At 39.6% G+C, this 22666-nt stretch overlaps 1 protein-coding gene across 1 annotated transcript in view; it reads left to right on the forward strand.

The window, feature by feature from the left end:
* The window catches only part of LOC108270491 (ryanodine receptor 3), a 232279-nt gene that overhangs the window by 133497 nt on the left and 76116 nt on the right, over nt 1-22666 (forward strand). The window contains exons 33-38 of the mRNA XM_053682611.1: nt 516-602; nt 1577-1803; nt 3495-4299; nt 4473-4673; nt 8912-9014; nt 10214-10348. Of these exons, the coding sequence (XP_053538586.1) occupies nt 516-602; nt 1577-1803; nt 3495-4299; nt 4473-4673; nt 8912-9014; nt 10214-10348 (1558 nt within the window). The remainder of the gene's footprint in view (nt 1-515; nt 603-1576; nt 1804-3494; nt 4300-4472; nt 4674-8911; nt 9015-10213; nt 10349-22666) is intronic.

Genomic DNA, 22666 nt, shown 5'->3' on the forward strand with positions numbered 1-22666 from the left:
AGCCAGTTAAAATATTTTCAAGCAGTTGTCTTGCTGGCTTCTATCTCATTCATGCGCAGTTTCTCTGTTCTACCTCTGTCTTCTCCCCATTGTCTTGATCTTCTTTATTTTATCATTTCTCTTGGCCTCTGACATACTTACTCAGTTTCTCATTTCTCTCTCACCATTTTCAGTTCTCAAATCAGTTCATCATTTTATTAAATGACGTCCCGCACTATGTATTACTACAAAGATTTTCATCATCATGCTTACCCCACAAAATTGTTTTCCTCTCTCCCTTTCTTATATCCTTCAAACACAGACAATATACTAATTTTACAAGGACTGGTACCTTTAAAATGAGTTGCTAATTCAGAGCCATTTTATATCGGTGATTTCCATGGCTACCATTGCAAATGCAAGAGCACACATGAGCTATTTGTTCTATAATAAAGTGACTTAGATTACTGTGGTTTCTCTCAAAGGCAGATGTATTGATGTGTTGATTGATATTGATGGGTTGTGTTGGTATGCAGGTGGAGTCAAATACAAAGCTTTTCCCTGCTGTGTTTGTACGTCCCACCAGTCCAAATCTGTTCCAGTTTGAATTGACAAAGATCAAGGTTAGCATGTTTCCCTAACAGTTTAACTCCAGTTCTTTCAAAAGACAATACATATTAGTAATAGATACTGTTTATTAATTTATAAAACTATATTGAACTTAAATAGTTAATATATTAATATGTTTAAATGATATATTTGAACTCTAACCCTCATAAATAATCTTAGATTAATACCCACTGGATTGTAACAGCCCTTTAGATGATAGGATGACATATTTAAAGCTTTGGATCTAAATGTGTTGTATAATATTTGTTCTTGTAATGTTGAGAAAATTTCTTTATCATTTTATGCATTATAAATTACTATAAATCAGATGTACAAATCTGATCAGGTACAGTGCAAAATGTGACTTAATGTGGCACAATATACAACGTGTCTCATATTAATCCTCAGATTACTGAGACTCTAACTCATGCAAACTGCAATTGGTATAAAGGGCATTAAATACAGCTTACATGCTATTAAATCTATAATTGTGTCACCCTAATGAAAAGACCGCTGTATACAAAATAAGCTACTTCTTATACAAGTATGTAGTCCAAATTAAGCTGTATTAAATTTTTCTTGTGGTTGGGTGTGACTCCTACAATAATTTGAAAAATATTGAAACTTACTTATTTTTGCATCAGAAAATTTAAATGCATTGTACATTGCATAAGCCAAAACCAATAATTGGAAACATTAGACAAACTTGTGTTCTTGTAGTTACTTGTAAAATTAAATAAATAAATTTATATATATATATATATATATATATATATATATATATATATATATATATATATATATATATATATATATATATATATATATATATATATATATATATATATTTATATATATCTATATATTTATATTTATATATATATATATTTATATTTATATATATATATATATATATTATATATGTTATGCTTTGTCATGACATTGAGCAACAAGACAGGAAATGTTTTTTATGATCTCTCCACCACAGAATGCTATGCCCCTTTCATCAGCAATTTTTAAGAGTGAACACAAAAACCCAATCCCTCAATGTCCTCCTCGTCTGGATATCCAGACCATTAAATCAGTTCTATGGAGCCGGATGCCCAACACCTTTCTGAAGGTGGACACAGCTCGAGTGAGTGAGAGACATGGCTGGCAGGTGCAATGTCTGGATCCTCTGCAGATGTTGGCAGTACACATTCCAGAGGAAAACTGGTTTGTATACACTTATACTTACCTAGCCTAGACTTAATCTATGTTAGTTAGGAACATAACTGGTCTAGTCTAGTAATTTATGCCCAGTTACATTAATAATTATTTTTCAGTGGATACAACAGCATATATCATGAAAGGGTACCATTTCTGCATCACTTTTCATATAATATACATGCTGTCCACCAAAAGGGCATGATCACATCGAATACTCTATTTCTAAGTTCATGATCACATTCATCTGTTACCAAATACAAGATCTTATTAGATCTTTCACAACTGATTGTTACAGTGGTACCCTGGGCAAGTAGTTCTTCCTTTGTCAGACATAGTATGTATTTGCAATTTGAATGGCTTTTCTTTGAGAGTTTGCTGTCCTTCAAATAATGGGAGAGATACCCATGCAGACTATAGGTACATTAGCTACTGAATACAGGTGGAATGAACAAGCATTCAGAAACCATATCCTTCCTTGGTTATATCATGAGCTCATAATTAACCTTTTCCTCATGGATCCACAATTCACTGCCTAGTCTGTCTTATTGCACATGCTGTCTTTTGCCAGTATACTTACCTAGTAACTACTAATTAGTTAAACCCAACTCCGCTTAATTTGTATAGTGTTTTTTAACAATATACTTGGTCATAAAGCAGCTCTGGGTCTACATTCATAATGAGCAAGCCAGAGGAGACAAACTCTCTGTGACAAAATTCCCTGAGATAAAATAGAAAGAATCCTTGACATTCAATCAGACTCCGCTGGGGACCCCACCTTTTTCTAGGTGACACCTAATGTTGTGATTACAGCTAACAGTCATATAGTAAAAAGACAAAAGTTATGAATATACAGAAAGTTATATACAAGCATATTGTGAACATGAGTCCTGCAGCACTGCAACGATAGTCAAGGTGACTGAGCTCATCATATTATCTTCAAGACATTACACAGTAAAATCCCTAGTGTTGAATTAACACCCAGAGTGTTTATTTGAGTTTATTTGAGGACTTATATAGACACCATGGGTGTAAATTTAACACTGTGGGTGATGAATCAACACTGGTGATTTTGCTGTGTACATTTGACTTAAAGGGCATCAACGTCATTTAATTAAATGTTATTTGTATTGTCAGAAAGTAGCTTTACAGAGATCTGGCTATAGATCCTGAATAAGCAAGCAAGAAGTAACAGTGGCCAGGAAGAAACCCTGAGAGGAACCAGACTTACAAGAGAACCCATCTCCTTATGGGTGACACCAGACAGTGGGATTATAAATATAGTATACATGTATAGAAGAGTAAAGATAAACAGTACTAAGTGTGTTTGAAGGATGTTCAGTATGAACAGATTGTGAAGACTCTTGGGATAAGTGCAGGACAGTCTTTATAATTACAGCAACAGTTATTAAAACGTACAAGTCTACAATATCCAGGTAATATTGACCATTTTTCCCTGATTTCCATAATTCCAATCGCATTGACCTAAACAAATATGGTACCGAATGAAATATACTACCAAGTTTAATGCTAATATAGGTAAAACATGATACGAGTGATTGAAAGCTAGTGTGGAACAAATTAGCCTGTTTAGACTTATTTAAACATCACTTAAAGTTTCAGCTTCCCACTGATTTTTTTATTGTTCAGTGGCAACATAAAAATGGTGAATATTGGTAACTTGTGATTTTTTTACACAGGTGTGTGGACATCATGGAACTCTCTGAGCAGGAAGACCTGCAGACATTCCATTATCACACCCTAAAACTTTACCGTGCTCTCTGTGCCCTTGGTAACACCCGTGTAGCTCATGCTCTCTGCAGCCACCTTGACCAGTCACAGCTCCTTTACATTATTGACAACCAATACCTGTCTGGCATGCTGCGCCAAGGCTTCTATGATGTCCTCATCAGTATTCATCTAGAGACTGCCAAAGCTGCGCAGCTTATGATGAACAATGAGTTCATCATCCCAATCACAGCAGAGACCCGCAGCATCCGACTCTTTCCAGATTCCTCCAAGCAACACCAGCCACCTGGTGTAGGACTCAGTACATCTTTAAAACCCAGGCTTAGCTTTGCTCCACCATGCTTCATCACTCCAAAGCGTGACCAGTATCTCTACAGCCCAGAAATTCCTCTAGATGTTCTGAGGGAGAAGGCAATTAGCATGCTAACAGAGGCTGTTCAGGGTGGCGGAGACCACATTCGAGATCCTGTAGGGGGCAGCGTGGAGTATCAGTTTGTGCCAATTCTCAGAATGATTAGCACGTTGCTAACCATGGGTGTGCTAAACAGCCAGGATGTTCATAAAATCTTGCTTCTCATCGAACCACATGTCTTTGGGGAGCAGAAATCAGATGAAATGGGAAAAGCTACAGAGAAAGAGGGCATGACAGGAGCAGAAGAGAAGGCAGTGGAGGCTGGAGAGGAGGAAGCTAAAGATACCAAGCAGCCAATAAAGGGATTGCTGGAGAAGAAATTGCCAGAGTCAGTCAAACTGCAGGTATAATAATACTCAAAGTAAGCAAATGTGTTTTATGTGTTGATTGTTTTCTGAAGACCTGCATAATGATGCAGGATTTCACTTTGAACATAAAAGTAATGAGAGGGCTTTAATGATTTAATTAAGCTTATATGTATAAAGAATTGTTATCCCATTTCTGTAACTCGTTTCAGATGTGCAAACTTCTTCAGTACTTCTGTGACTGTGAATTGAGGCACCGTATTGAGGCCATTGTGTCATTCTCTGATAGCTTTGTGTCAAAGCTGCAGTACAACCAGAAGTTCCGTTACAATGAGTTAATGCTTGCTCTCAACATGTCTGCTGCTGTTACTGCTAAGAAGACTAAAGAGTTCCGCTCACCTCCACAGGAGCAGGTATGCTGTTAAAAATTCACAACATTCTTTAATTCTACATTTCTTGGTGTAATGGCAGTGTTTGAAATCATTGTTTACTTATCCTAAAGTCATCCTGCACAGTGTTTTCCCTCTTCTAACAGAGTCATAGCACACCCATGAAGGCATTGTTGATTATTGACAAATTATTTTAGATCTATTATCACCAAGGTAAATACCAAAATTATTGAAACCTTGATCCTCATACTGGAACACCTAGGCCAGGATGCAGAGCGGCTCTCGGACAATCAGTTTTAATTTGTTAGTGAATGACACACTGTGCTTTTTTTTCTTTTTTTTTTTTTTATAAGTGTCTGTGAGTGTTTAAGTCTTCAGGACAAAGTAGTTTACACTTTCCAATTTGCATTGTAACAGCAAGGTCAATTCTATTGTTTTTCCTATACACTGAAGACATTTGAGTTTGAGATCAAAAGATGAATATGAAACGATAGTTCAAGGTTTCAGCTTTAATTTCCTGATATTTAGATAGTTCCTGAAACATTTAGATATGTTAGAATATGACTAGAATATAGAACTTAATATGACAACTTTTGTGTGAACCCTCCCATTTTTCAAGTGATCAAAAATATTGGAACACGTGATTGAGAGGTGTTGCTTGTTGTCCAGGTGTGCCTTGTTAGATTGATTGCTCAGACAGTTAATAGCTCTAAATGTCTACTCTTGTTTTGAGCCCTGGATTTTGCCTGTGAATAGTAAACCAACATGAAGACCAGTGAGCTGTCTATGAGAGAAAAGCAAGCCATTTTGAAGCTGAGAATGCTTGTGTAGAGCCATTGCACAAGCATTGGGCATAGCCACTATTGGGAATGTTTTGAAAAGAAAAACCACTGGTGTACGAACAACCAGACCAGACAACCAGACAAACAGGTTGGCCAAGGACAACAACAGCTGTTGATGACAAACATTGTGAGAGCTATGAACAAAAAGCCCAAAACAGTCATTGACATCAACAACCTCCACAGGGAAGGTATTAAGGTATCAGAATCCACCGTTCGAAGAAGACTTTGAGAGCAGAAATATAGAGCCCATACCACAAGATAGAAGCCACTTTTCTGCATTAACAACTGGAACGCCAGATTGGAATTTACAAAAAAATACTAAGAAAAATTTCTGGAACTAAGATTCACCTCTTCCAAGCTAATGGAAAGGCTGGAGTGTGGAGAAACTAAGGATCCACTCACAATTCAAAACATACAAGCTTATTGGTCAAGCACAGTGGAGGTAGTGTCATGGCTTGGACTTGCATGGCTGCTTCTAGAATGGGCTCATTAGTCTTTATTGGTGAGGTAACTCATGATGGTAGCAGCAGAATGAATTCAGAAGTCTACAGAAATGAGGGGGATTTTCCAAAACAAAAGAAGCTGAAAGAATCTGCAGTATAAGACGAAAAACAATTACAAAAGAAGAATGCAACAGTTTGGTGTTGTCAGGGTTGGCGGATTGATGTGGTTATTGCAACCAAGGAATATGCAACAAAACCCTAAGTGTTATTTACTTTACTTAATTTGAAGACTATATGTTCTTGTACTTTTGCTCACTTACAAATTGGGTGATCTGCAAAAAAGGTGCCATGTTTTTGTAGATGTAAATATCAAGAAAATTAAAACTAAAAATCTAATTTATCATCTCTTGATCTCAGTACCATGTTTTTAGTGTATAGCAAAAACAAATGAATTGGCCTTGCTGTTCCAATAGTTTTGGAGGGGACTGTGTCATTGTAATCAATACACATTCGCTGTTAATAGAGAAACTATTTGACTGTCATTTGAGTGTGATGACATAGCTCATGCCCCATGTATGCTGCTTAAAATTCAAGCACCTCCAATGTAAAATGCCTTCCTGCTCCCTGATGGGGCTGTCAGCTGGCTGTTAATTTCTGAAAACATTGCTTATTGGGCAGATCAGATCAGAGGGGCCAGATCATATCAGATCAGAGGGTCCTGAGGACAGTGTCACAAGGAAACAATTCAGTCCACTACTGGCACCATAACCTTTTGGGGTCCTAACGGCCTTCTCATTCTGTATGTTAATGCCATATCAAAAACAGATATTCCAATTCAAAGTTATATCCTTTGGCTTGGATGTTTCTGAGAAACATGCAGGCTGCCCTGTCACCACTGATAGTCAGAGACATAAGGGTACTGCCGTATTTGAATTCCTGCCTCTTATCTGCCCCCATCAAAAAACAGGCCTTCCAAGGCACATTCACCCTCCTCAGACATTATGTCACTTAGTCTCAGGGAGAACTCATGAAATCATTCAGAATCTTTGCAGTGGAAAGCAGATGGAATGAACCAGTATTAAAAGCTGTGTTTCACAAAGGTCTAAGTGACATTCTCCATGTCATGCATGTCATGGTGACTGTTTTCCTTCACCAATTTATTCAGCTAGACATCCACACCATTAACCTCATAAGAGCCTAGAGACAGCCCCATGCCACTGAAACTGATGGAGAAAAAGAAAGAATCAGAGCCTGTGGAAATCACTCATAGTCTGCCCACTGTGGATAAAGAGGGCCAAAGACAAATAGGCCTCTGCTTGTATTGTGGCAAAAGGGGACATTTCTGATCTACATTGTGCTCTGAGACCAGAGAAAATGTTACTCCTATGATTGAGAAACAAAGTTCCCCTTCCTGTTATCATGGAGCTCTAAGACTTATAACTTTCCAGTGCTTGTTGACTTTGTGGCAGCATTTCAAGGCACTAGACAACACCGAACTGGGATGAGGATGTGTCATAGAGCATACTGTTTCCCCTCCAGATGTGCATCGGTGCCTTGCACACAGAAACTCTATCATTTATGATAATCAGATCACCTCAGAATCTAGTAGTATTGGGCTCTCCCTGGCTACCAACCCATCCAGTACTGGAAAGAAGCTGAGATCACTTTCTGAAGACCACACTGTTTTAAAACCTACCTCTCTCTCTCTTGTTGCTTTACTCGGATTAACAGCCTGTAAGTGAATCACAAGGTGAAAATCACCAAATCATACCTTTATTTATCAGCTGTGTTCAGTAAAACAAAGGCTTCAAAATTACCACCACATTACCCAGGGGAATGTGCCATATGGGCTTTTTAATGCTTCCTTAGTCTTCTAAGCCTTCATGAACAAGATACTGAGAGAATTTCCAAACTTTGTCATAGTCTACATCAACGGCATCTTGATCTTCTCATCTAAAGAGCCCAACAAGAAGTTCTAACCCCACCAGAGTTCTCTCAATCTAAAAATGTATGTGTCCCAGAACATGAGGGAAAATATCATACAGTGGGTCTACACTTTGCTGATCTCCAGACATCCTGGTTAGTGAGAAACAAATTCTGCTGTCTCTTGCTCAAGATGATTTTCAACTTTTCCTTATTGGTTTCACTCATTTCACCATATAACAGACTTATGAACATAACACTAAGTGCAACGCCTTGCCATTTGCTAGACTTTCGAGTAAGTTCTAAGCCAAAATTCATCTGATTGCATCTATGTATGTATGACTTACTTTTCTGGTTTTCTTGCCTTATATTTTCCTTCGTTCTGGCTTTCTTCTTATATCCTGTGTACCTAACCTGGCCTCTGATCCTTGATTATGGATTTGGATTGTTGATTATCCTGCTTTGTGTAGGTACATTGTGTCTGACCTGGGACTGTCTGTTTTTAGTGATTTTTGGATTGTGGACATGTGTTTATTAAACCTCTCATACATGATCCCCACCAGGCTCTCGAGTCACCTTCATAATACCCAGATCTGGGAAAGCTTTGACTGAGTACAAGCAGACCTCTTTGCTGATGCCAGATTATTTCACTGTCAAGTTGGAGGCTGAATGACTCTGAAGTAACAGTAATTTGCCCCATCCCACCTCAAGGCTGTTGCTATACTGTCTATTCACTATGACACTTTAACTCGGCTAGATATTTTGAAGATTTTTTTCTTCATCTCTCAGATTCAGGGAAATAGTTAATCAAATCTTCCTGTTTGGAATTTGTCTTTGGCAATTCATCTTTTATATTTCGTGATAGACTGTTGATGACTTCATATTTATAGCCAAAGTGTTATAATTTTAATTGTTATAATTGGAATTAATAAATCACAATTATGTTAACCTTCTCATTTTTTAAGACCTTGGTTTCTTTTGGGGGTTTTTTATAGCACAATTTTCTATCACAAATATCTTTCTGGACTATGCAAGATTTTTTTCTTTCTTTCAGATCAATATGCTGTTAAATTTCAGTATGGGTGATGACTGTCCATGTCCTGTGGACATTCAGGAGGAACTCTATGACTTCCACAGCGAACTTCGTCTACACTGTGGTAAGAGCTACATCTTAAGTAGGTAAAATATTGGTATTTTTGTAAACTGGCCAGTCTATAGACCATTTATATGCAAATTTTATATAATCGAAAGTTATGCAAATAGAGGTAGCAAAGTGTCAATGTTACCGGTGCATGAGTCAGGTCAACATGTCCAACTTTTTAATCAAAGTGCTTGTGGTGTTAATGAGTTTTAAATGATTTCATTCTCTGCAAAAAACTCATCCAAGTGTGATTGAACGGACAGTGAAAATAAGAATTTGTGATCATAAAAAATGTACTCAGCATTTCACATTTGCCTGAAATTCAGGAACAATGGCCCTCTTGTTATTCAAAACAACCTGAAATCCATACATTATTCATCTGTATAATTCCTCTACAGAGCCTTTGTAATTGAAAGCAATTGTATATGATGAACTGCACAAGAAATAACAGTATCTGAATGTCAAACAACAATCAAATGCTGTGCCAACTCAGTGAGCTTCCCACATCCCACTCAATATGTTAGTTTGATGCCCATTCCACCACACATCCAACCTCATAGTTATTTTAAACAGATTCCAATCTGTAAAATGAAACCTGGCTAATATGATTCTAATTAATCAGTTATGGAAGATTACCCACCTCATTCAATTGGATCAAAATTTAATTTGGATTGCCCTCAGTTGGTTTTCTTCATTCCTGTTGAGGTGTATACAGTTAAGGTTTATTTATTTATTTATTTATTTATTTTTTTATTGACAGGGTCTGAGTATTAATAGATTAATAATCACTGTCTGAGTGATCCAAATTCCACTATAACTCCTGTATGTTGCTTATGTTTGTCTTTGCTTCCTCATAGAGCAATTGTGTCAGTGATGAGAATTCTCTCTGTTTTCTGCTTCTAAATGAAGCTTTAGAAGACAAACCTTACAAGCTAAAGCTAATATTAGTCATTCTGTTTCTAAAGGAGCACAATCACACTATTATTTTCTTTCGACACATAGATGCTGCAGAATCTCTCTGCAAATAAGTCATAGTTGAGTGCCTTCCCTTATGGCTCTGACACATTTGAAGGGAAATAATTTACATCACTTATAAGGTTCAAGAGGAAAAAGAAACGTTTTAAAAAGTTTTTGGTCACAGTCAACAGCAAAAAATGCTCCTCGAGTACCATGGTATTACCAAAACAATAGTATACATTGTGTGGATGTTTTCAGGTATTCCAATGGAGGAAGAGGAAGAGGATCAGGACACATCTATTAAAGGCCGTCTGATGGCTCTAGTTAACAAGATCAAGGGGCAGCCTCACAAAGCAGAAATGAAGCCAACAGAGAAAGAGCAAGCCATACCTTGTAAGAATCATTTGCAATCAAGAATCATCATACATGGAATACTTTTGGTGTTTATTTGCCTTTGAAGTGCAAACAGTGTGGAAATATGTGTGCATCAGAGTCGCAATGAAATGAATGTAATAAACGACCTTTGCCGTAATATGAAACGGATATCAAGAATGAGAAGGAACCATGTTATTATGTTATAGAAGTTGATAGAAATTCTGGTGTGTTTTATGGTGAGTGCAACCACGGTCATATCTATTTTATTTTCCCAAGGCACTGACAGAATAGCAAAGTCAAATAATCAATCTAAACCTTAAACTAAACCTTAGTATTAATACTAAGTATTAACACTATAATGTCTTTTGTTTTTCAAGGATGTTATCAAAGAAAACTTGCATTAAAAAATCATTTCTCTCCATGCGCATCAACAAACTTAACCGCAATATTAGTACATTAATTTTTTGTCATTGTGGGTGCATTTACTATACACAAAACCATGCATGCACAATATTGCTGATGTAAACATTATTGTATTGTCACACAGCACAAACCAGATTTGAATGATCAATTTGAATGATCAATTATGACTGAATTCCCATGTAGATTATTTCATTGGTTTGTGCCCGATGCTCCCTGGGATAGGCTCAAGGTTCCCTGTGACCCTAAAAAGGCTAAGTGGTATAGAAGATGGATGGATGGATGGATGGATTATTTTATTGGTAATCCAGACTAAGAGCTGCATGAAACCTGTCAATAAGCAAACAGAAATAGCTCCCTTTTCTGGATTCAACATTATGTCCAAGACATTTGTATCTAGCATAGCTGCATTAATAAGTCCCAATCTGTCACAAAGGCTAGAAAAATCATGGCAGCATAATTAACATGTATTCCAGTGCAAGGAATGCAAGTATTATACATATCAAATGTTAAGGGTTTTTTCTTTTTTGTAGATGTGTAGCACTAGAAAGTTATATACTTATATAGCATTCTATAACAGGGTAGTAAAACAATGATATATATTTACAAGAAAAGATGCATTTATTCTAAGCTGTACTTTGCCAGTTACAATTCTACAATGTCATATATCAGGAATTACCATTATTTAGTACACCTGAAAACAACTTGTGCACAAACCTGAGCTACAGTCTCCTTAATGATGCCCATAGCAGAAATAGTGAAACCTGAGATATTTGCATAAAATCATACAAGCACATATAATATAAATAGCATATATGAGCCCTTACTAATATTTACAATTATTTATTGGAAAGTACTGCCTGGAATTTAGACAAGTTTAGGGCAGAACATTATAAAAGCTTAATTTAATAAAACCATTGGAGGCATGCTGTGCATGAAGTGAAAATCAGGCCTGAGATTTTTCTGAAGATTTGCATTTCTGAAAATCATAAATTGTGTTTTGAAAATCTCTGCAGTATGATAAAGCAGATGAATAACATACATTGCTTTTTTATTTGAGCAATGTCCGGTATAGCAGAATGAATCACATAATCTTCCAAGAGAAATGTGGTAGAAGCAGTCATTTTATTTTGAAATAAAATGAAAGGCAAGCTTGTTTTCAGCCTCTTCAATAACTCAGTGAAAAATACCTCTCCTTGTTCTTTATTTTAATTGAAACTATGGATGCATTTTTCAGACTGATGAATACAACTGCATGTTTTCTGGTACAAAGCAAAGCATTCTGACATTAATGACATGCAAGCACATGTATCATTGAGGAAGGTTACACTCTAATGTAGTATTACTTGATATGTAGCATCACTTGATTCTTCTCTTTTCTTTACATAAGATATGCTCAACTGCAGTCTAACAAAAAAAAACAAACAAACAATGGAGGCAAGAATAATCAAAACACATATTAACATATAGCACATATCAGTGATGTATCCATCAAAGCAGTCTGCTTTGCTTTGATTGGAGTCATTAATTGTGAAATATATCCAGATCGCGGTCATTTTGTGTTTTCTGTTAATTAGTACTCAACAGTACACTAGGCTTATGTCACAAAGTATAATCTGGTATTGAATGTTGGAATCTGAGAGTTTTTTTTTTAATGAGTAAATAAGCACTGTATTAGACTTGTACTAGATACACATAGTGGTATCAATGCATCCCTAATTGAAAATTAGTATTCATTTGTTTAGCTGCTTTGCTTATACATAAACAAACTTTATAAACCAACAATAATCCAAATTATGCAAAGATGTTCTAGCTGCCAATGGCCTGGAAAAAAATTCAAAGTAGGTGAAGTTACCATTAGCTTGACGACATCTCAAAAGTGCAGAGACAGCAAAATCTAATGACCTCTTGACCTTTAATGCCAGTTTTCATGATGGTGCAATACCTCACTATTGATCTCAGGGAATTCAGCACAAGGCCAGTGGTTGGCTCTGTATTGACCAGGAATTATGGTTTTCCTTTTCCTACTTAGGTAGTAACATGTTTGTGTTGCTGTCCTCCAGTGTCTCCAGATTGATCTCTGGCATGATTGATTGCATCGACTCATGGGTCAATGGGTTCTGTATTTCTGTAATTGTCTGGGATTAGGAAAGACAGAGACTTCACATGATAAATGTTATACCTACAGTATCTCACAAAAGTGAGTACACACCTCACATTTTTGTAAATATTTGATTATCTTTAAATGTGACAACACTGAGGAAATGACACTTTGCTACAATGTAAAGTAGTGAGTGTACAGCTTGTATAACAGTGTAAATTTGCTGCCCCCTTAAAATAACTCAACACACAGCCATTGATGTCTAAACCACTGGCAACAAAAGTGAGTACACCCCTAAGTGAAACTGTTGCTGGCTAATAACAAAACAATGATGGGATTGTCTATCCCCATCAGTGAATATCAGAGTACCTGTAATGTTGGAAAGCAGCTTATTAGTAGCTACCTGGAACAAATTATTGATTATACTTAAGCCTTTATATGAAGGATTGCAAATACAGTATACAGTATGTCTCAAATATGGGACAACTAAATATCCAAATAAATGTGTCTTACTATGTTTATATAGTATACTTGCTTCCGATTATGAAAAATATTTCTTTTTATGTCTATGTAGTGACAAGTTGTCCCACAGAGGCTAACTCATGCATGAGTATAACTGCTGTTTTTTTTTTTTTTTTTTTAACTCTTTCATTGTTGTAGAAACATTGCATTAGTCTTTTAGATTGATTTTGTTTGATTTATTAGATACAATGCAGTTCAATGTGTTTCAGTTTGTCAGCAACTCTACAGAAAATAATGAATTATTTCTCACTGTGTACAATAATTACTTCCCAAAATTGACACTGTGGAGCAGCCAGCAGTCAGCCTATTTTTAATTAGTGCTGGTTTAATGAAGCCCTAATATCACCAACCACCCACATCCACAACCAACCACAAACTCAGACATTTCACCCACCCACACAAATACACTCACAGACCACTTTATTATTGACACTTATACAGCACACCTGCTCATTCATGCAATTATCCTATCAGCCAGTCATGTAGCAGCAGCACAATACGTAAAATCGTGCTGATTTCAGGGCAGTAGCTTCAATGTTTACATCAAACATCAGAATGGGGTAAATTGTGACTTTCATCATGGCATTGTTGTTGTTTCCAGAAACTGCTGATCTCCTGGGATTTTCACACACAACACTCACTAGAGAATGGTGTGAAAAACAAAAAACATCCAGTGAGTGAGGCAGAAACTCCTTGTTGCTGATGGAGGTCAGAATCTTAGAATTCTTAGAATTCTAAGAATCAGCACTTAGAATCTTATGGTGGAAGGACTCAAAGAAATCCACATTGTGTGCCACTCCTGAACAGGAAGTGAGGCTAGATTGGGCACAGGCTCACCAAAACTGGGCAGTTGAAGATTCGAAAAAGACTAGGTCTGGAGTCCAGTTTTGCTGAATATGCCTCAAGGTTTGAAGTGTTGTGCATTCTGAGTTGTGTTTTTCCACTCACCATTTAAACAGTAGTTATTTGATTTGCCGTAGCCTTCCTGTCAGCTCAAACTACACTATGTATTACTCATGTATCTTACTAACATTATTTTCTAACTGCAGCTGGAAATCAGCTTGGTTATAGGTTTCATTGCTTATTCATTAGCCCCTAAGGTCAGGGTTGGTCAGAGTGTTTAGAATCTTAATTAAACACATGGATCTATTGTACTGATCTTCAGACTTGTAAATCAAGTGTTTGGTTTTATTCAGGAATATATTTACATTGTGTGGGCAGATTGACATTAAGTCCTACTGAATGATGAGTGGTACAACAGCAAATCTCAAGGGCTCACAAAAAGGCAAGGCATAAATAAACAGCATGCATATGCAACCACCTATCCTTCTATCAAGTATATTAAGTGGAGCTTAAAATAATTATTTTTAAGAACTTTTAAGGCACAGGAGATTCTCAAACAGTGGAAGGATTAAGTGCAATAAAATCTTTCATAGAGAACATAATGGACAATCTGTAATCATATATATTGCTAGTCCATTTTTTACAATATCACATTATCATTGTATATGTTTTGTATGTTAGGAGGAGTCTGTTAATTGGTGTAGTTACATGTAAAGATTATGCTGAAAACTAATGATTGATTCCTAGACAATTAGAAAGAGTTAGGCTGTTTTCACACTTAGATTATTTGCAAAAGGTCATATATTTGGTTTGCCTGGTTTCACACTGCAGTGATTCTCAAGTTCACCAAATTGTTTGCACTCTTGGGCGTTCTTTGATTGGTCGAAATATAGCAGGGTATGCTTGTTTTTCCCTGGTAGGCCCAGTTTGTCTAGGATAGGCTTCAGATCCACCATAGAAATAATGCACTCTAGAAATAATTAGGGTTGCATTTTCTTCGGTGGGGAGACAGATTTTATTATTCAATATTACAAATACACACAAATACGTGTGTTGCAAATAGTTCATTTTAAATATTAACAAACATTATTGCAACCCCAATTCCAAAAAAGTTGGGACAGTATGGAAAATGCAACAAAAAAAACCCCAAAAAGTAATTTGCAAATTCAATTCACCCTGTACTATATTGAAAACACATTATTAACACATTATTTGATGTTTTACTTTAAATTATTTTTAAAAATATACACTCATTTTGACTGCAACACACTCCAAAAAAGTTGGGAAAGTCAATTGTTTACCACTGTGTAACATCACCTTTTCTTTTAATAGCACTTATTAAGCGTTTGGGCACTGAAGACACCTGTTTGTTAAGTTTAGCAAGCAGAATTTTCCCCCATTCATCCATTATGCATTTCTTCAGCTGCGTAACTGTACGGGGCCTTCGTTGCCTTATTTTCACTTCATAATGCGCCACACATTCTCAATTGGAGACAGGTCAGGACTACAGGCAGGCCATGCTAGCACCTGCACTCTCTCTGCTTACGCAACCATGCGCTTGTAATCCGGGCAGAATGTGGTTTGGCGTTGTCCTGCTGAAAAATGCAGGGACATGACTGAAAAAGACGATGTCTGGATGACAGCATATGTTGCGCTAAAATGTGTACATATCTTTCTGCAATAATGATGCTCTCACAGATGTGCAAGTTACCCATGCCATGAGCACTGACACACCCCCATACCATGACTGATGCTGGCTTTTGGACCTGATGCTGATAACAGCTTGGATAGTCCTTTTCCTTTTTCAATGGAAACACGATGGCTGTTTTGTCCAAAACTATTTGAAATGTTGACTCCTCGGACCATAAAACGTCGGGATTACGCATGTAACCCTGTTCCCTGAGAAGGGAACGAGACATTGCATTTAGCATAACAGTATGGGAACGCCTTGTGCGCGTGACCGGTATCTGAAGCTTGTGTAAAATCATGCCTCTACTTATAGGCCTGCCATGATCAGGTGATGTGGTAATTAAGCGCGTCGCATGATATATATATGGCACCTGTGAACCACACTGCTAGCCTCTATTATCTGAAGCAAAGACGCAATTCACAGGCCTGCCCTGGTATGACAGTGCTATGCAACATCTCGTGCCCTTCTCAAGGAACAAGGTTACATGCGTAACCCCAACGTTCCCTTTCAAAGGGAACTTCGACATTGCATTTAGCATAACAGTTTGGGAACGGGAATACCCACTCCGTCATACCGAGGGTACGGCCTGTTCAAAAATACCCAAGCCCGAGGGTCACTGCGAGACACTCGGGCCCGGGGTGGAATGAATATCCAGGCTGTAATGACGAATAACTGTGTGTGGCGTAGACCACCCTGCAGACGCACACAGATCCTGCAAGGATACCCCTTTGGACAAAGCCTTCGAGGGGGCGACTGCCCTAGTGGAATGAGCTCTTATGCCCAGAGGCGTAGCGAGACCCCATGTCGTAAGCCCTAGTGATTGCTTCCACTATCCAAGTAGAGATGCGCTGCTTTGACACAGCATCACTTTTCCTGTTGCTGCCCAAGCAGATCAGTAGCAGCTCCGACCTACGCCACTGGCCGGAGCGGGGGACTTAAGTACAGAGAGCCCTTACTGGACACAGCGGGTACATCCTCTCTTGTTCCGGTGTGAGGAACAGAGGAGGGCAGAAAGCCTGCAACACCACGGGGTGGGCAGCCGATGTAGGCACTTTAGGAATATAATCTTGCCTAGGATACAGAAAGGCCTTGGCTAATCCAAGGGTAAAGTCAAGGCAGGAAAGGGCAACAGAGAGAGCTTGTAGACCTCCCACTCACTTGAGAGATGTCAGGGCCAGTAAAAGAGCTAACTTTAGAGTCAGAAGCTTCTCAGAGGTTGACTCTAAGGGCTCAAATGGGGCCTCTGACAGACCTTCCAAGACCACAGCAAGGTCCCAGGAAGATATGCATGGCCTGCAGATGGGCCTCAGCCGTCTGACACCACGCATGAACCTCGAAGTTAGAGAATGTTGCCCCACAGAGGCCCCATCAACAGGGGCATGGCTGGCCGAAACGGCGGCCACGTAACCCTGATTGTAGAAGGAGCCACCCTGCTGAGAAACGTTCTTGTAAGAACTCCAGGACTGTAGGTATTGCGCAGTTCACTGGGTCTAGCTGACATTCCTCACACCACAAGACAAAAGCCGCCACTTGAGCGCATACAATTTCCTTGTGGATGGTGCTCTAGTGTTTAACATGGTCTCTACCACCTCAGTTGTGCAACCAGAATCTATGAGCTGGTGCCCCTCAGGGGCCAGCCCACAGTTTCTATAGTTCTGGCCAAGGGTGATAAATCAGCCCTCCGGCGTTTTGAGACAGTAGATCCACCCTAAGGGCTCAAATGGGGCACCCAACAGACCTTCCAGGACCACAGAAGGTCCCAGGAAGGTATGCGTGGCCTGCAGATGGGCCTCAGCCGTCTGACACCATGCATGAACCTCGAAGTTAGAGGATGTTGCCCCACACAGCCTCCATCAACAGGGGCATGGCTGGCCGAAACAGCGGCCATGTAACCCTGATTGTAGAAGGAGCTCAGCCCGCTGAGAAACGTTCTTGTAAAAACTCCAGGACTGTAGATATTGTGCAGTTTACTGGGTCTACGGTGGATCCTTGCGGATGGGAATCTCCCAAGGAGTGCCATCTCGCAGGGATATTATTCCTCAGAACCATGTTCAAGCTGGCCAAAAAGGTGCTACTAGCAGACTGTCTTGGCGAACTCTCGCTAGAGCTTGTGGGAGCAGAGCGATGGGGAAGCAGCATACAGATGTGACCTCGGCCACATGTGTGGACTCCACCCCAAAGTCTCCCAACATCCATCTTTATCTTGCTCAGTGTTAATAGGATTGACACTACGCATGTTGGGGATAGAAACGCCTCATCGTAGTAGAATCCTATAACCCCTAGAAAAGTTGTCCACTGCACCGGGGAAAGCACACTTTTCTGAGATTCAACCTGAGCCCCAAGCTCTTCATGTGGGCGAGAACAACATCTCAATGTTGAACCGCCAACTCCCTGGATCGTGCTAGAATCAACCAGTCGTCCAGGTAGTTTGGTACACAGATGCCCTGGAGTCCCAATGGAGCCAGAGTGACATCCATGCACTTTGTGAAGGTGCGAGGGGATAAAGCTAGCGATATTCCTATGTGGAAATATGCACCTTTTAGATCTATCGCCACAAACCAGTTCTCGAACTGAATCTGTGGCACGATAAGTTTGAGCGTCAGCCTCTGAACCTGTATGTCCAAAGAGTACGGTTCAGATGACACAGATCTGAAATTGGCCGCATACTCCCACTTTTTTGCGGAACAGGAAATAATGGCTGTAAACCTCCCTCCCTTCGGGAATGGGGTGTTCTATGGCCCCATTGTCCAAAAGGGAGCTTACTTCCTGCGCTAACGTCAGGCTCTGGTCTGTGCTGACTGCTGTGGTGAGCACACCTGTGAACCGGGGGGGGGGTCGAGCTATAACTGGACCCGGTAACCCTTTCTATGGTAGACAGAACCCATGGAGACACATTTGGCAGTAGTTTGCACGCTGCCCAATGGTCTTTTAGTGACATTAACTATTCCACATTCTATTGGAGGGAAGCATCAGATTTTTGTTGCCCTGTGACAGCTCGCTGACCAGAGAACACTGAAAACTTTGGGACCGCCTTGGCTAGGGGAGGCCCTACAGTAGCACTGGGGGCTACCTGCCCTAACAACCTCATGTCCCCAGATACATCCCTCCACCGCCCCTCAGGACCGCTCTTCTTTGCCTGCTTGGCCTTTATGACCATTCTCAGATCAGGCGGGCTGCCATACTCGCCTTCTGGGTCTCCCTTACACTAGTGCTGGCCCAGGCTCCACTCGTGGATGCCCAGGTGAGCTTGAGACAACAGGGAAGGAACTGGCTTTTTTTTTGAATGCCACCATATGTCGAGCTCACTCAGCAGGTCTGCTTGGTAGGCCTGTAACCCTGTCATTGTCTGCAGTGACCCACAAGCAAGACTACTACTGCATAGGCTTGCCCACCAATGCCACGGTGGCTTTACATGGCTTGGATGCAATCCGGCCCCCGTAATTATCTGCTGTCGGTGGAGAGAAGTAGCTCGCAAGCGCCTCCTCCACCTTGAGCATAGCTAAATAGCTATGCCGTTCATTCCCACAATGGCCGAATAATCCAACATCGTGGGGTTATGAATATGGCTTATGCGTGGTTTCCCCCCAGAAGCCTGAGATTTTGTCATAAACTTTTGGAAGACAGGGGAGTTTCTGCAGTGTGAAGGATTTACTTTCACTGCTGCTCTCAGTTTTTAACACAACCTTCTAACTCCTGGGAGTCAGAGAGGAATTATTACCCTTTTGGCTTTCCATAGCGGAAGGAGGAGTCACGACACGAGCTCCAAAAGAGCCGAACCCGGAAGACAGAGCAAGAGATAGAGCAGCGCTTGTCTCCGGCTCCTCTTCCGGATCTATAAGAGATCCCCCGACCCTGACTCAGCTGGCTGCCTCGGCAGCGGCCAGCCCAGATCCACGAGGCTCTGAAACCCGACTCGCTTCGGCTTCCGTTTTTTTTTCGAGAAGAGCGCGAGTTACAAGCCGAGCTGCTTAATGTAGGCGTTACCATGCACAGCCTCTCGAGTCTGCAATCGCATACTACACCATTAACACTTCACCCAGAAAGTGTGCACTTTTCCCCGTGATGAAATGGGAGCAAGCCGTAACACACTTCTTGAATTCTTTCTCGCTCATTACTTACCTCTCTTTTCCTCTAAAAAAGAGATAGAAAAGTTCAGAGATTTTGAGAAAACATCAAGTAGAAATGAAGCGTTTTTGTCACACAAACAACATACATGCAGTCTCGCTGAAGATAATAAGGCTGGTGGCGTGTTTCACAGGTGCCATATATATATCATCCGACGCGCTTAATTGCCACGTCACCTGATCATGTCAGGTCTATAAGTAGAGGCATGATTTTACACAAGCTTCAGATACCGGTCACGCGCACAAGGCGTTCCCATATTGTTATGCCGAATGCAACGTCAAAGTTCTCATCTCAGATGAGCCCGAGCCCAGAGAAGTCGGCGGAGCTTCTGGACAGTGTTGATGTATGGCTTCTGCTTTGCATCTGTGGATGCAGCGGCGAATGGTGTTGAATGACAAAGGTAGCATTCCCGAGCCCATGTCAGACTATCCATTACTTACTCATGGCAGTTTTTAAGACAGTGACGTCTGAGGGATTGGAGATCATGTACATTCAGAACTCGTTTTCGGCCTTGCCCTTTACGTACCGAGATTTGACCAGATTCCTTTAATCTTTTAATTATATTGTGCACTGTAGAAGGTGAAATGCCCAAAATCCTACCGACTTGTCTTTGGGGAATGTTGTTCTCAAAGTGTTTGATTATTTGCTGACACATTTGCTGGCAGATTGGTGAGCCTTGACCCATCCTTGGTCTTGAAGGACTAGGCCTTTTTTAGAGGCTCCTTATATACTATGATTAGATGATTGCCTCACCTGTTTCACATCACCTTCTTATTTCAACTTGTCACATAGTCCTAAATTGCCCCATTAGAACTTTTTTTGGAATGTGTTGCATGTATCAATTTCAAAATAAACATTTACCTTTAAAAACTATGCAGTTGATTGGGTAAAACATCAAATACATTGGCTTTATACATTTTCTGTTTAAATACAAGTCAAAGTACATTTACAAATCACTCATCTTTGTTTTCATTAGCATTTCCCATACTGTCCCAACTTTTTTGGAATTGGGGTTGTATTTAAATTAAAGTAATTTCAATGAATTCCATTGATGGTATACACAATTGACTCAGTTCAATTCAGTTTTAATTCTATATTTCTTTAAACAATGGACATTGTCCCAAAGCAGCTTTACATCATATACATTCAGTATAAAGATTTTAAATGTATGAATTTGTCCCTAATGAGCAAACCAGAGGAAATGGTGGAAAGGAAAAACTATCTGTGACGATATGAGGAAGAAACCTTAAGAGGAACCAGACTCTAAAGGGAACCCATCCTCATCTGGGTGACAACAGATAATACAATTATAAATAAAGCCCTTGTATAAATGTGCTAATACTACATGCTCAAATAGTGCAGTTGTGTAACCAGGAAAATTCATTACAGGTTTTACATGAAGTCTGTTTTGTTGATCTTCTCCACTGTTCACTGATGGAGACTTTTTTGTGGTAATTGCAGTGCTAAGGCTATAATCGGATTTGTAGTGCTAGCCATCATCGCATAACTGGTCACATGAATTGAGGTCCAAAGCCATCTTTAACAGTTTTTAAATGGTACCATCCTCAGTAATCTCAGTGATCTTTAGGCTGCACCATGTGGGGCCATCCTCAACAGCAGCATGTGACTTCTAATTGATGAGAACTCCAACCAGAAGTAGGGCATCAGGATGGATCAGGCAGGTCGGGGAAGCAGAAGGGGCCAGGATCACTGGTATCTCAGGAGGATCATGTGTAGCTCGACAGAAAGAGAGTGGGAGAGAGATGGAAAGAGAGGGAGAGATTGTTAGGTATGCTTATTGCCCCGTAATGGTTAAGGACGATGTACTTTATGTGAGTGCAAGGAGGCACTCCGGCAAGACTAGCTAGGTGGCCAGCCACTCCACCATCAACAAACCTGATCATAAGAGACCAAAAGTTTGCTCAGGTACTGTGGTGTGAGACCATTCAGTGCTTTATAGGTCAATTGTAGTATTTTAAAATCAATGCAAAATTTTACTATGAGCCAATGCAGTGTGGATAAGATAGGCGTGATATGGTCATATGTTCTGGCTCTACTTCGAACTCTTGCAGCTGCATTCTGGACTAACTGGAGCTTGTTTATACACCTACTGGTGTATATGACATTCAGATAGTAAGGCATTACAATAATCCAACCTAGAAGTGACAAAAGCACAAACTATTTTTCCTGAATTGTGTAGTGACATTATATTTCTTATCTTTGCAATATTTCTGGGAGGAAAGAAGGCTATCCTAGTAATATTATCTACATGAGCGTCAAATGAATTGACTGGGGTCAATAAACACACCAAGGGCTTTTACTGCTGCACATGATGAAACAGAAAGGCCATCCAGAGTTACTATGTAATCAGAAAGCTTACTTCTAGTTGCATGTGGTCCTAGTAGAAGTACTTCTGTCTTGTCAGAATTAAGTAAAAGGAAGTTAATGAGCATCCGGTGTCTAATGTCCTTTACATACTCCTCAACTTTATTAAGCTGAGGTCTGTCATCTGACTTTGCTGCAACATACAACTGTGTTTCATCAGCATAATAGTAGAAGCTAATTCCATGTTTATGAATAATTTGACCCAGAGGTAGCATATATAAAGTATAAAGCAGTGGGCCTAAAACAGGAC

This window comes from Ictalurus punctatus, chromosome 9, assembly GCF_001660625.3.
Source record: "Ictalurus punctatus breed USDA103 chromosome 9, Coco_2.0, whole genome shotgun sequence".
Taxonomy (NCBI): Eukaryota; Metazoa; Chordata; class Actinopteri; order Siluriformes; family Ictaluridae; genus Ictalurus; species Ictalurus punctatus.